This window comes from Taeniopygia guttata, chromosome 9 (genome assembly GCF_048771995.1).
Source record: "Taeniopygia guttata chromosome 9, bTaeGut7.mat, whole genome shotgun sequence".
Lineage (NCBI taxonomy): Eukaryota > Metazoa > Chordata > Aves > Passeriformes > Estrildidae > Taeniopygia > Taeniopygia guttata.
The window spans coordinates 25671411-25685748 of NC_133034.1; the positions used below are offsets into that span (position 1 = coordinate 25671411).

General features: G+C 55.0%; 1 protein-coding gene across 1 annotated transcript; it reads left to right on the top strand.

The window, feature by feature from the left end:
- The first annotated feature begins 2004 nt into the window (after window positions 1–2004).
- On the top strand, window positions 2005–13709 carry IGSF10 (immunoglobulin superfamily member 10). The gene is made up of 6 exons (XM_030279916.4): window positions 2005–2607; window positions 3637–3766; window positions 4396–4786; window positions 5292–9173; window positions 10112–11027; window positions 11663–13709. The coding sequence occupies exons 1-6, from the start codon at window positions 2414–2416 to the stop codon at window positions 13569–13571; spliced, it is 7422 nt and encodes a 2473-aa protein (XP_030135776.4). The 5' UTR covers window positions 2005–2413; the 3' UTR covers window positions 13572–13709.
- The last annotated feature ends 629 nt before the right edge of the window (window positions 13710–14338 follow it).

The following is a 14338-nucleotide window of genomic DNA, read 5'->3' on the forward strand; positions in this document are numbered from 1 at the left end:
ATGAGCTGAAATTGTGCTCCACTTTTTGTACATACAATTTGCTATGCAGATCCAGCTCACAAACACTTCCTTCACTCAGCTTCCCCCTTCCCAACACTCCTGAGCTCACACTCAGTCACACTTTTTTGCCAAAATATAGTTTCACTTAACAAAAAGCTCCCTTCATTCTCCCTTGTAATGAATTCCAGCTAAACCAATGTCTTAAAGTCAGACACGGGCCAGAATTGCCAGCACAGCAGCGAGCTCAGCACGGGTGTGTACAACCATTGTGTTCCCTGTAAGGCTGCCCCGGGAAATCCCAGCCACATCATTATAAAATATTCCACATGTTCCTCAGCCACCTTCCAGAGGGAGAACTTTGTATCTCTTGTAATTTAATGCTCTGCCTCTCAGCAGTGAGAGCTGCAGCTTAATGACAACAGACAGCACATCCTGAGATGAAAACCCCGTTCTTAAAACATTGACAAAGTCCTCGTACATTTAAAATATTTGTTTGTATTTTAATGCAGATTTTCAGATGTGTGATTTTGGAAAATGTTCTCAGAATTGACTTCATTTCCTTGTCTACCATGTCTACAAATTATGGAGACTGGTACAAATAATTTTAAAATGCCTTTTACCTCGTGTTTAAACTCACAGAAGCACAGCATTGGAAAGTGTCACTCCAGAAGCCTTGACCTCAGTCATCCAGAAGAAAAAATTTGATGAACTGAAAGAAAGCAATGATGCTTTGCTTTTCAGATAGTAATTAAGATAGAGAAAACACACCTAACAACAGCCTTGTCACCCGCTCTAGCACTCAGGGGAACAGAATTCAGTGTGAGCTGTCAAGATTTCCCTGTTCTTAGGGTAGCACCTAAAAATGCCACCTCAGGATCTAGTGCTGGGCTCAGTTGAGGCGTTGTTCTTTTTTCTGAGACCCCAGGTGCCAGTCACACGAGTGGGTCAGTGTTTCTCAGCCCCAGCCCCCGTGCTGGATGAAGGTGAGACCACCCCTGTTTCACTGAGGCAACCCATGAGATAACAAACCCCAGCCAGAGAATTCCACCCATTCCTGCCACCCCTCCTGAACTCCCACAGCTCACCTTGGATTTTGAAGTCATCTGAACAACTTTAGAACCTTCAAAAATATATTTGAGGCTTTATCATATCGTTAAAGTTTTGTATTGCATTTACATCTCCAGTCGAACTCCTTCTAGAAGGAGGTTTGCCCTAGAACGACACGCTTTCAGCAGAAGGGTGCTGTCAGTCAGTTTGTGGCTGTTACACACACCTCTGAACCGAAAAAGGCGCCTGGAAGCACTGACAGACACCGCCCACAGCGAGAGGAAACCTGTCCTGCAAAACCGAGCTGAAGGTCCTGCAAAACCGAGCTGAAGGTGCCACCGCCGCTCCTGGGAGGGGTCCCGCACGAACACCCGGACAGCGAGCGCTCCTTGAGTGCGAGGCAGCCGAGCCCCGGCGGGCGGGCCGGGATGCGGGGCTGCCGTGCGGGGCCGGGGGATGCAGGGCCGGGGGATGCGGGGTTCCCATGCCGGGCTCCCGTGCGGGGTTCCCGTGTGGGACTCCCGTGCGGGGCTCCCATGCCGGGTTCCCATGCGGGGCTCCCATGCGGGGTTCCCATGCGGGGTTCCCGTGCGGGGTTCCCATGCGGGGCTCCCGTGCGGGGCGCGGAGGCAGCGGCGGTGCCGGTCCCGCAGCAGCCCCGGGGAGGCGGCGGCGGGCACTTCTCCCGTGCCCGGCTCGCCCGAGCGGGGCCGATCCGGGGCAGCCCGGCGGCTTCCCCCGGCAGGAGGAGGCGGTGCCCGGCCCCGGACGGGGACCGCGCAGGTGGGAACGTGCGGCCGGTGCCGGTCCCGGGAGCGTTTGTGCGAGGATGCGAAATGAGTTAATTTTGCTTGGAACAGTTCCTGGCGGGGAAGGAGCTGACGTGCGGAGGCGCCTCCGGGGGATGAGCCGCCGGCGGAGGCGGGAGCGCTCCGCACAGCCGGGCCAGCTCCGGGACACACGGCGGGCACCGGCTGCGGCTCCGGGGCCGGGACACACGGCGGGCACCGGCTGCGGCTCCGGGGCCGGGACACACGGCGGGCACCGGCTGCGGCTCCCCCGCCGCTCCCTGCGGGATCCAGCCCTTCCTGCGAGCGGCAGCTCCGCACACCGCGCCGGGCGGGGCACGGCGGGCAGCTGTCAAACGGCAGCGCTTGAGGTCATGACACGGACCCGTCGCTGAGGGGAAACCCGACAGTTCGGGACCTGGCTCGTAGGCGGGTTTGTCTTTCAAGTTAAGAATTCTTTTTTTTGCTTATGCCTTAACGGCGGGCGGCTCAGCGCTGCAAGCCCGCGTGTTCTGCTTCCCCCGCAGGAGCCCGTCCGCCCGCCGCCGCTGCGGATGGCAGCGTGGGATCCCCGCAGGATGGGGGCCCCGTGCGGGCAGCGGCCCCGCTGGCTGGCGACCCTGCTGGCCGCCTGCCTGGCCACCCTCCCGGCCAGCAGCGCCTGCCCCCGGCCCTGCGCCTGCCGCGGCTCCGCCGAGCTCCACTGCACCTTCCGCTACTTCAGCGCCGTCCCCCCGCGCATCCCGCCGGACGTGCAGCGCATCAACCTGGGGTACGTGCGGCTGCGGCGCTCGCTTGCCTTTCAACACTTCGCACGGCAATAATTAACCTCCCAGATTTAGGGCTAAAAATTAACCACAGCGATAGGTAAGTCTGCAATGTTCTGCAGTGCTCAGCAGCGGCTGCAGCCACAGCCAGCACAGCCCGAGACCACCCACAGTAAGGAGAAATTTTGGGGATCTGCCACAGGGCACACGAGAACTTCAGAAAGTTTTCAACTTAATTTGCCTTTATATTACCTGAATATGTTGTGTCTCTTGCATGGAACCTGGAAGAAGACTGAAATAGATTTCTCTCTGGGGAAGGGTAGTCCAGAGTTCAGAAACTGGTCTGGAAAAGGAGCACGGGTATTAAAATCTGCAGAGGCTTTGCTGTGATGTAACACCAAGGTCGGGGGTTAGATCTCCCTGTGAGCTATTCACTAAATGATCCTTCTGAGTCCCTTCCAATTCAGTGATTCTGTGATTCTGTCACTGAGGATGTCTCACAGCCTTAGGGTCTGTGCTTTCATCTGCTGAGTTCCAGGGAAATTTCACTTGTCTGGCCATGTCAGCCTCCATGGTGGCCCCGTTCTCTGTGTGGTTAAAGGAGCAGGGAATAGATCATAGCCAGGCTTGTCTGGCCTCTTCATGCAGTTTCCAGCAAGCGTCCTGTCTCAAATCAAATCATGAGACCTCTCAGCAGTATTTGTCTGATCTCCGTGTCCCTTTTGATACACATAACCTTTGAACCATCCAGATGTGTCTGCAGAAAACATACAAGGAGCTTTTCACTGAAGTGGTAGCGAAGTGAACACAGACAGATGTGTTTCATGTTTGCTGTCACTCACCCCATCCACTGGGACTGTTCCTGTCCTGGAAAGGTGAGCACCTTTTGTGCTAACATGAAGGAATGACTTACTTTCCTCTTGGCAAGGGGAAGTGCTGCTTACCTTCAGCCGTTCCCAGAGAGTAGTTCTTTTGGTTTGGGTTGGCTGGATTTAAAACTGTGAGTCGGGGCTGACTAAACCCATCCTGTACAGCTACAACAGCCTGAGAAAACTCAGCCCCACGGACTTTGCTGGCCTGGAGAAACTGGAGCTGCTGATGCTGCACAGCAATGAGATCAGCACGATCCCTGAGAAGGTGTTCAGTGATTTACGTTCACTACAGGTAAGAACTAAATGAGCCTGCGTTACTTTTTGTTATGATTTAACTCTCAGTGATACTGAGACGTAAGCAGCCACAGAGCAGCCTCCTGCAGCATTTCAGTTTCCTGTTTCTTACCCTATTCACGTGAAAGTCCATGGCCTTCAAAATCCAGTATCCTCATGGGAAATGTCTTTCCTTCCCAGGTAGGCACTCAGGTACGGGGGAAAAAGCATGACAAACACATTGGTAGATATCTCACAGCTGTATCTCAGCAGGCAACTGCAGTCAAAACTCTCTACAGAGGAGGAAGATTGCAAAGCTCCAACTACTGTGTCTGAAAAAGGAAACCTGTCATTGTTAATTTGTTAGTCAGTTTGGGGCTTTTTGAAGATTTTTTTTCTATTGAGATTTCCCTTTCCCTTTAGTACAACCTGTCCCTTTCTAGCCTTCATGAAAAGAAAAAAAGGCCAAACTGTGCAGAAACTTAACACACTGCATATAAACAGTTCTTTAAAGAAACTGCAGTTACCTGGCATTGCTGGTCTGGTGAAGAACTTTCACTGCACAGAGCAACCTTCAGCAGCATTTATTAGGGTTCCTATAATTTAACATGGCTTAATACTATGTATTTGTTACTTTTTCATGAACAGGTCTTAAAAATGAGTTACAACAAGGTCAGAGTGCTTCAGCAGGATGTATTTTATGGCCTGAACAGCTTGGTACGGCTGCATATGGACCACAATCAAATTGAATTTGTGAATCCTAATGTTTTCTATGGGCTCACTTCCTTGAGGTTGGTCCACCTGGATGGAAATTTACTTCAGCAGCTGCATCCAGACACTTTTGTCACCTTGCGCTACAGTCACATATTCAGAATATCCTTCCTGAAGCACATCTCTCTATCTGACAATGTGCTGACTTCACTTCCACAAGAAATGTTTTCCTACATGTCAGAGCTGGAGAGCATTTACCTCCACGGAAACCCCTGGTCCTGCGACTGCAGCCTGCAGGGGTTTGCAGGGTGGGCACAGGAGAGACCAGGTGAGCTGAAGGCTTTCTTTATGCTCTTTAATCCTGTGGTAGCATCCTACTCTTCCTGATACAGGTGATTGTCCTTTATTCATCTATTTATTCCCCCAGAAAAGACTGGAAGATAGGATTTCTATAGGTGTTTGCTGTCAAGATAAAGAGATTGATATCACTTCATTCCCCAGATTAAATTAATCTAGTGGCCATTCCCAAGAGCAGCTTTCCTTAATGGAGAATTTTCCTTGGCCAGTCCAAAGCTTCTGTCATTGGGAGAATCCACAGGGAACAAGTAAACTGTTGTGGAATTGTCAAGAGCAAGAGCCACATTGCAGTTGATTCATTAAAAAGAAATTCAGGAACTCAAGGGACTCTAGGACTTTCTCTGCTGCTGCCACTCACATGTCATTTCAAGCTTTGGTTTTATTTTATTCAAAAGGACTATTTGTTAGTAGCTATATATAATTTTTAATACTAAAATTTGTAGCACAGAAACTTACTGAAGTTTTCTTCCCTTCAGATGTTATAAAGTGCAGGAAGGAGAGAAGTTCTGGTGTCCAGCAATGCCCAGTCTGTGCTAGTCCCAAAACTCATCATGGGAAAAGTTTAGTGGATCTCCCTCCTGCATCTTTCACCTGCACTAAGCCAGCCATCCATGACTCCCTGAAATCCAGAAACCTCACGGTGCCAGATGATGGGGATTTCAGCTTCGTGTCTCCCGAGGACCTGATAGCCCCGATAGGATCTGTGGCTTTGAATATGACTGACCAAGCAGGAAATCAAGGCAACATGGTTTGCAACGTCCAGAGACCTAAAGAAATGTCTCCCATCTCATTTGACAAAACTGGCCCCAGCAGAGTGCTGAAAACCTCGTTCTCAGCATTCCTGGTGTGTGGTATCGATGATGGACACATCCAGCAGCTGTGGAGCATCCTGGCCCTGTACAGCAGCTCTCCTTTGAAACTGGAGCGAACTGTGCGGACAGCTGACGCGCCCTTCAGTAGCTACAAATATAAGCAGATCCTCAGTGAGAAAGACGAACTTTTCACCAGTGTTGAGGCTGAGCTGCGAGCTGAGCCAGCCTGGCTGATGCAGAGCCAAGTGGCCCTGCAGCTGGACAGGACAGCCACCACGCTCAGCACGCTGCACGTCCGCTACGCCGCCGAGGCCCGGCTCACCCTGCCCGGCGGTGAGGAAGAGCAGGTGAGACATCCCTGGGCCATCATTTCCAGGGACAACAGCACCCAAACGGAGCACACGGTGCTGGTGGGGGGCACGGTGGAGCTGGGGTGCCAGGCAGCTGGCGAGCCCGCTCCCGCCGTGGAGTGGATATTGGCCGACGGCAGCAAAGTGCGAGCGCCTCACATCAGCGAGGACGGGCGAATCGTAGTCCTCAAAAGCGGGGTGCTGACACTGCGGACAGCCGACGTCTTTGACTCGGGGCTCTATCACTGCATCAGCACCAACCGCGAGGACGCCGACGCGCTCCCGTTCCGGATCACGGTGGTGGATCCTCAGGTGGAGCACAACGGGCTCAATGGGGCCCGGCTGTCGGCCGCTCCCGGCAGCACGCTCCACCTGCCCTGCACATCCACGGCTGCTCCGGACGCTGCCGTCACCTGGGTGCTCCCCGAGCGCACAATTCTCCGTCACTCTGCTGGAAACAAACATGTTCTTGCCAATGGCACCTTGAGAATACAAGGGCTGACAGAGCGAGACGTGGGCTACTTCCGATGTGTTGCAGCCAACCGGTATGGGGTTGATCTTTTGGTTTTCCAAGTGCTGATGAGGCGGGATGAAACTGCTCTGAAGAAAAAGCATGGAGCTCCAGGAGAGTGGGAAGAAGGCTCTGGTGATGAACTGCTGCGCTCTGCTGCAGCACAGAGACACCCCTCAGGCACTCCAACCACCCTGAGAGCTCCCGGGGAATCTGCGGCATCAGCAGCCAGCGGCCGGGGCGCACAGAGGAACAGCCACGGGAAAACGCCTCGCTGGCCCCACGCAGACAGAGCAGGCAGGCGGTTCAGGGGACACAGGAGACAGTTTGTTTCCTCAGGCAGGAGAGCTGATCCACAGCGCTGGGCAGCCTTGCTGGAGAAAACCAAGAGGAACTCAACAGTGACAGACAAACGAAGAGAAGCTGCAACAGAACCACCCATTCAAGTCCATAAGCTCTCAGAGGTGCCTGAGGAGGAGGAGGAGACATCTGGTGATCTCGTATCTCCAGAAGAAGAATTCATGATGCCAGCAGCAGGGAGATCCCCAGTACCTGCTCGGGGGAGAGCAACAGAACTCATGATCACTGCAGAGCCCGGGGAGACTGTGAATCCCCCTCCTGCCTGGGACACCTCTCTCCTGCTCACAGAGCCATTAACTCCCCTACCCTCACCTCTTCCACACTCTGTGGCACCTGCCAGCAAAAGGCTGCAAACCCTTCCAAAACCTACAGACCCATGGGAAAGATCTGATTTGAGTCAAATATCAGCAAATGGTGTAAAACAGCCAGCTGTACCAAGTGGAACACCCACATTCTTCCCTGCTAGGCAAAAGTCAATATATTCTGGGGAAAGTAATAATGAGCATCTAAAATCTGCATCCACAACACCCATGACAGAAGCTACAGGCAAGGCTGTAACTCCCCAGAGCACAGCAGACAAGTTACATATTTTTACTGACTCTATTGATAATGTCTCCACCAAAACAGATCACCAGGTCCCTGTGGCGACAGTCAATGCACCAAGCTCTGAATTGGGCCCTATTTATTTTCATAGTACTCAGAAAGGAGGAACCCCTAATCCACCACTGGCCTCAACTCTTGCTACTCATCAGCAAATCCAGGTTATCCAGGAGGTTCCAACTCATCCACCCCAGCTGCAGCAGCACTATGGGAGACAAAGGAAAATTTCTGGTCGGAGACGAATTGTTAGACCAGGACGTATCCCAGGTATGAGAAAGCACCAATACAATTTTGGGAGGCCGGGGTCTGCCAGAGGAAGTACAGCTGTGGCTGCAGGTGTTCAAGTGAATATGAGCTATGTATCAAATGTACCAACCTTCAACAACTTGAGCAGTTCCATCAATCCATTTAGCCCAGAAACACCCCAGTCTTCCCCCTCCACCATGAATATGCCATTGGAGCACCCCGTGGGTACCCATCAAAACACAGCATTCCTCAGGGAAGAGGAAAAGAAACATAGTGCAAGGCAAAAAGCTGCTACCACAGCCACGTCTGTCACTGCAGAGGACGCTGCCACTACTGCAACCAGTGGAGTGGGTGTGATGGGTTTGAAGCCAACAGTAACACTTGTTAGTACTCCTCAAACCAACGCTAGCGTCACCAAAAGTAAAATACTCAGAGTGGGAGGAAGGAGAGGTCAGAGGAGGAAGAGGCCTCCTAAAACACCTGCCCCAGAGCGTGTGGCTGCAACCCGGAGCAGTGCAGCCACCCCTGCAGCGAGCACAGCCACCCCCGCGGTGACAGCTCTGACATCCCCGGCTGTGCCTCCCAGCCCTGCCCTTGCAAAGCCTCTCCCTGGGAGCATCGGCGCAGTCCCCAGGACCGAAACAGCAGCGCTGGGGGTCCCTGACAGCCCCCAGGCACCCCAGCACAGGCCCACAGCAGCCACACAGACAGCAGCAACCCCGGGCACCCAGGGGAACACGCAGTCAGCCACGCCACTGCCTGGCACTGTGACTGCTCAGAGCCCCCCCATGGCTCTCCAGACCACACCAGACCCACAGAGGAACACCCAGCTGCCCACGTCACCAGCTGCTGGTCCTGCCCAGACTCCCACCATGGGTCCCCACGCCTCACCACGGCTGGACGAGCCCCCTGGTGCCACGAGTGCCCGCCCTGCTGCAGCCAGCGCCATGCCAGGGCCAGCAGCTGCCCAGCCCAGCAGAGCCACCGCTGCGGCACGGGGAGAGCCCTGCCTGAGAACGGGGCAGGGGGCTGCCCAGGAGAAGCGGGCAGTGCCGCAGGGAGAGCCTGGCACTGCAGCCCCGGCAGGAGCCGTGCCCAGTGCTCCGGCTGCAGCCAGCGCCCAGCACCGCGCCCCTGTGCCCGCAGCACCCCCGAGAGCCCCCGAGCCCCCGCGGGGCCACGGCCACGGGGCCACGGGGAGCAGGGACACACTGCGGGCACCGCAGATCACACCTGCGTGGGGAGGGGACAAGGACAGCACTGCCAGTGCCTGGCCTGAAAGGCAACAAAATCGAGGCACCACCACCCTCCCCAGTGCCATCACCTCAGGTTCTGCGAGCAGAAACCATTTTTCAAAGCCCACAATAGTCGGAGGGAAGTTGGCTGCTTTCACTCTGCTGGAGAATTCTGATGCTTTTATTCCTTGTGAAGCTACTGGGAACCCCCCTCCAACAATACAGTGGACCAAGATACCTTCAGGTGAGCTTGATAAACCTCTCTAGAGTTTACCTTCCATTAGTCCTGTAATCTGGCACCTCTTCTGTGTGCATTGCTTCATTTCAGAGTCCTGTGAACTTAGTGAAAGATAAACTTGCAAACAGTGACATAGACTCACTGGAGCATCTTAGTGCTGACTCTGAGCTCTTTAGTGAAATTTTTAAAAATCAAATCTATGTTTAATTATAATTCCTTGCTTATTATGGGAAGAATTCAGTATTTATTGTACATTACCTGTTACTCCAGGACAGTGAGACAAGTGAAAAGGAAAATGTGGTAAAACCCACTTAAAGCCAGGTTTGGATTGTAAAGCCCCATGTGCATTATCCAAACTTTGCTGGAGATTCAGCTTCATTCTTACTTTAAAGCTTTGGCATTCTATATGCAGAATTCTCTGATTTCTTTACGGTTTGTCACTGCTGTCTTGGTTTTTTGGGCAGAGCAGAGCAGGCCAGGGTATTTGGGACTGAGGAGACACAACAAGAGGCAGACAGTGCCAGTCTGTGCCATGCAGTGCCAGTCTGCGCCATGCAGTGCCAGTCTGTCCCAGGCAGTACCAGTCTGTACCACACAGTACCAGTCTGTGCCATGCAGTACCAGGCAGTACCATGCAGTACCAGTCTGTGCCAGTCTGTGCCATGCAGTCCCACGCAGTGACAGTCTGTGCCAGTCTGTGCCATGCAGTGCCATGCAGTCCCACACAGTGACAGTCTGTGCCAGTCTGTGCCACACAGTACCGGTCTGTGCCATGCAGTACCATGCAGTGCCATGCAGTACCAGTCTGTGCCAGTCTGTGCCATGCAGTCCCACGCAGTACCAGTCTGTGACAGTCTGTGCCACGCAGTCCCACGCAGTACCACGCGGTCCCACGCGGTCCCACGCAGCGCCCCGCGGTGACCCGCTCCGTGCTTGCTCCGCAGGGCGCGATGCGGGCGGCGGCGGGGCCGGCCGCCGGGCCGTGCTGCCCAACGGGACGCTGGCGATCCGCGGGGCGGGCCCGCAGGACGGCGGGCAGTACCTGTGCACGGCGGCCAACGCGCGGGGCGAGGCGCGGCTGCTGGTGACTCTGGCCGTGCGGGCGCGGCCGCCCCGCATCGCCGGCGCCCCGCACCGCCTGCTGACCGCGCACTCCGGGAACGGCGTGGCGCTGCCCTGCCGGGCCCGGGGCAGCCCCCCGCCCCGCATCTCCTGGCTGCTGGCCAACGGCACCGAGCTGCGGGACTCCTCCGCGGGCGGCGGCAGAGCGCTGGTGCAGCCCGACGGCACGCTGCTCATCCGGGCGGTCACCGTGTACGACCGGGGCCTCTACACGTGCCGGGCCAGCAGCCCCGCGGGCAGCGCCGCGCTGGCGGTGCGGCTGCAGGTGGTGGCGGCGCCGCCCCGCATCCTGGAGCAGGGCCGGCAGAGCGTGGCGGCCGCGGCGGGGCAGAGCCTGAGCCTGCCCTGCACAGCCCTGGGGCAGCCGCAGCCCGGCGTGCACTGGGTGCTGCCCGCGGGCACGGTGCTGCGGCCGCTGCAGCCGCTGCAGCCGCTGCAGCCGCTGCACGCCCGGCTGCTGCTGCTGCCCAACGGAACGCTGCACCTGAGCCGCGCCGCCCCCTCCGACAGCGGCACCTACGAGTGCATCGCCACCAGCTCCACGGGCTCGGACAGGAGGGTGGTCAGCCTCGTGGTGCAGCGCACAGAGACGCCCCCGAAAATCGCCGTCGCCTCTCGGGAGCTGACTCGGCTGGACTTCGGCGAGAGGCTGCTTCTGAACTGTACGGCAGGTGGGGAGCCCGAGCCCAGGATAATCTGGAGGTTGCCCTCCAAGGCTGTTGTGGACCAGTGGCACAGGTATTACACTTTTTTTCCTTCTCCTCTTTGGAGCTTCAAACACTGTCTGCTCCGGTGTTCACATAATAGCCTATTACAGCACTAATACACTGTGAACTAAACCGCGTTTTAAACAGTTGTGAAACATCTGTTCTAACAGCATCTATATCTAATAACAGACCGATTAACAGATCACACAATTGCCCTGAGTGAGGTCTCAAAACAGACACAAGTCATATTTGAATTAAGGTAATTACTGTCACCGTGCACTAGCTGACTACTCTCAGTTTAGAGGAGGGGAAATTATCTTTAACAGATTTGTGAAGCAGGGCTCGGGAGGGAGGGGTTTCTTTCATCTCTGCCACGTCTACCTTTGGGGGTCTCCCCACAATAACACTTCACCTCCACCTTAGGAGAGACAGCCCCAACTCAGGGTGTTCCCAGCAGAGCCAACAGCGATCACATCCACACAACACCAAAACTGACAGTGACATCAGGGTAGGACATGCTGGCTGGGCAGGAGGCGTGGGCACAGTGCCTTTGGAAAGGCTTTCTGTGCTGCACCGTGCTGCTAACACGTTCAGTCCCTTCCAGTGCTCGGTGTTCACCCCCAGCACTTGTTTCCATAATTCTCTTCCTCTCTCTCCCCACAACAGAATGGGAAGTCGGATCCATGTCTTCCCCAATGGATCCTTGGCTATTGAAGCAGTTACAGAAAAGGATGCAGGTGATTATCTGTGCGTCGCAAGAAACAGAATTGGGGAGGATCTGATACTGATGAAAGTCAGCATCACAATGAAACCAGCCAAGATTGACCACAAACAGCAGTTCAAGAAACTGGTGCCGTATGGGAAGGATTTCAGAGTGGACTGCAAGGCCTCAGGGTCGCCCACACCCGAAATATCCTGGGGCCTGCCAGACGGGACAGTGGTGAACAACGCGATGCTGGCAGATGACAGCGGGCACGGGGCTCGCAGGTACGTCCTCTTTGGCAATGGGACTCTGTACCTCAACAAAGCTGGAGTGGCAGAAGGAGGAGACTACACGTGCTACGCCCAAAACACGCTGGGGAGGGATGAGATGAAGATCCACGTCACAGTCATTGTGGCAGCCCCTCAAATAAAGCACAATTACAAGACACACATTACAGTGGCAGCTGGAGACGCAGCCCTGCTGGACTGTGAGGCTGCTGGAGAACCCAGGGCACAGATATTCTGGTTGCTGCCCTCCAGTGAGATGATCTCCTCGTCCACAGACAGGCACTCCCTGCACGCCAACGGCTCGCTCTCCATCGGCCAGGCCAGCCTGCTGGATGCTGGGGAGTACCTGTGTGTGGCCCGGAACCCTGGCGGGGATGACACCAAGCTGTATAAGCTGGACGTGGCTGCTAAACCCCCCATCATAAATGGTTTATACAGGAACAAAACGATCATGAAGGTGACGGCAGTGAGGCACTCCAAGAAGCACATCGACTGCCGGGCAGAAGGGACACCTCCTCCTCAGATTATGTGGATCATGCCTGATAACATCTTCCTAACAGCCCCATATTACGGGAGCAGGATTGTGGTGTACAAAAATGGAACACTTGAGATTCGGAACATCAGGCCCTCAGACACGGCAGATTTTATCTGTGTAGCACGTAACGATGCGGGAGAGACTGTGCTGGTGGTGCAGCTGGAAGTCACAGAAATGCTACGGAGACCAATGTTCAAAAACCCTTTCAATGAAAAAATAATAGTAAAACCTGGGAAAACTACCACACTGAACTGCTCTGTGGATGGAAACCCTCCCCCGGCCATAAGCTGGATGCTGCCCAACGGCACATGGTTTTCCAGCAGCATCAGCACATCCCAGTTTTTCACAGGGAGCGATGGGACCCTGACCATCTACAGTCCCCAGAGACAGCACGCCGGGCGCTACCGCTGCGCTGCCCGCAACCAGGTGGGCTACATAGAGAAGCTGATGGTCCTGGAGCTTGCCCAGAAGCCCAACATCCTCAGCCGCCCTGCAGGGCCGGTGACGGGAGTCAGCGGGGAGCCTCTGTCGCTTCACTGCCTGGCCGAGGGCAGCCCCAAGCCCAGGCTGGCGTGGGCGCTGCCGGGGGGCCGCGTGCTGGACCGGCCGCAGCTCAGCGGGAGGCACCTGCTGCTGGAGAACGGCACCTTGGTCATCCGGGCAGCCTCGGCCCACGACGCCGGGAATTACGTGTGCAGGGCCCACAACGATGCTGGGGACTCCTCCCTCACCGTTCCTGTCACGGTCACAGCCTACGCCCCGCGGATCGTGGGCAGGCCCCCCCCAGCCATCCGCACCGTGCCGGGGGCAGCAGTGCAGCTCCACTGCGTCGTGCTGGGCATCCCAAAACCAGAAATTACCTGGGAGCTGCCTGACCGCTCCGTACTCTCGACAGCTCAGCAGGGCCGAGGCTCTGGGGGCGAGCTGCTCCACCCCACGGGGACTCTGCTCCTGCAGAACCCCCGACACTCCAGTTCTGGCACGTATAAGTGCACAGCGAGGAACCCCCTCGGCACCGACACCGCGGTCACCTACGTGCACATCATCTGAGTCAGAAAGGCACCAGGAACGCGGGGAATGCAGGCTGCAGCCGGCCGGGCTCATCCTGGCCATGCCTTTAACCAAAGGCAGCCACAGGCGAGTGCCTGGACACATCCACAGCATCCAGTCTGCAGTCACTGGGCAAAAGGAGAGAGGAAAGGCAAAATCAGCTCTAGCATTATTTGCTGCCACTTGTCCTCTCCATGTTCAGGGGATTTAAATGAAAGCAAAATTAAGGCACTTCTACTCGGCAAAGTAATAACAAACAGTGACTATCAGACGTGGTAACTTTCTGGAAGCGTCCCAGAGAGCTCTTGCACGGACAGTTTTGCATCAGTTCAATACTGCCCACCTTGCATGACTGTCATAAGCACAGATCAGAGAGGGCAAGGACACCTGGGAACTGAGGAGCAGGTTTATTGGGATGCAGATCGCCTTCTCAATGTGTTTTAATATTTAGTCTGTTTTTAAAATAAATATTCCATGATGTAACAAGAAATGAAGCATTTTTAATAGCACAGCTGTGGTTGCCACGGTCTTTTCTGCCGAGCTGTGAGATGGCACAGAACAGCTCAGTTTGGAACAAGAGAAGAAGCTCTGCTCAGCACTGCTAGGCCAATGCATACAGGCTAGGTGTAGAATCACTCCAACTTGGCATAGCTTTCTTATTATCACAAAAGCATTTTTTAAAGATTTCTCAATAGAATAAAAATCACAACAATTTGAATATCTGGCCTCAACTGAGCAGCCAGGCAAGTTTAAGAAGCAAATGGAGT

What these genes read in the sequence shown, in the direction of transcription:
- IGSF10 (XM_030279916.4), top strand. Translation starts at nt 2,414, where the DNA reads ATGGGGGCCCCGTGCGGGCAGCGGCCCCGCTGGCTGGCGACCCTGCTG. An exon ending in GTGCAGCGCATCAACCTGGG is followed by an intron (nt 2,608 to 3,636) that starts GTACGTGCGGCT and finishes CATCCTGTACAG; the next exon opens with CTACAACAGCCTGAGAAAAC. An exon ending in GTGATTTACGTTCACTACAG is followed by an intron (nt 3,767 to 4,395) that starts GTAAGAACTAAA and finishes TTTCATGAACAG; the next exon opens with GTCTTAAAAATGAGTTACAA.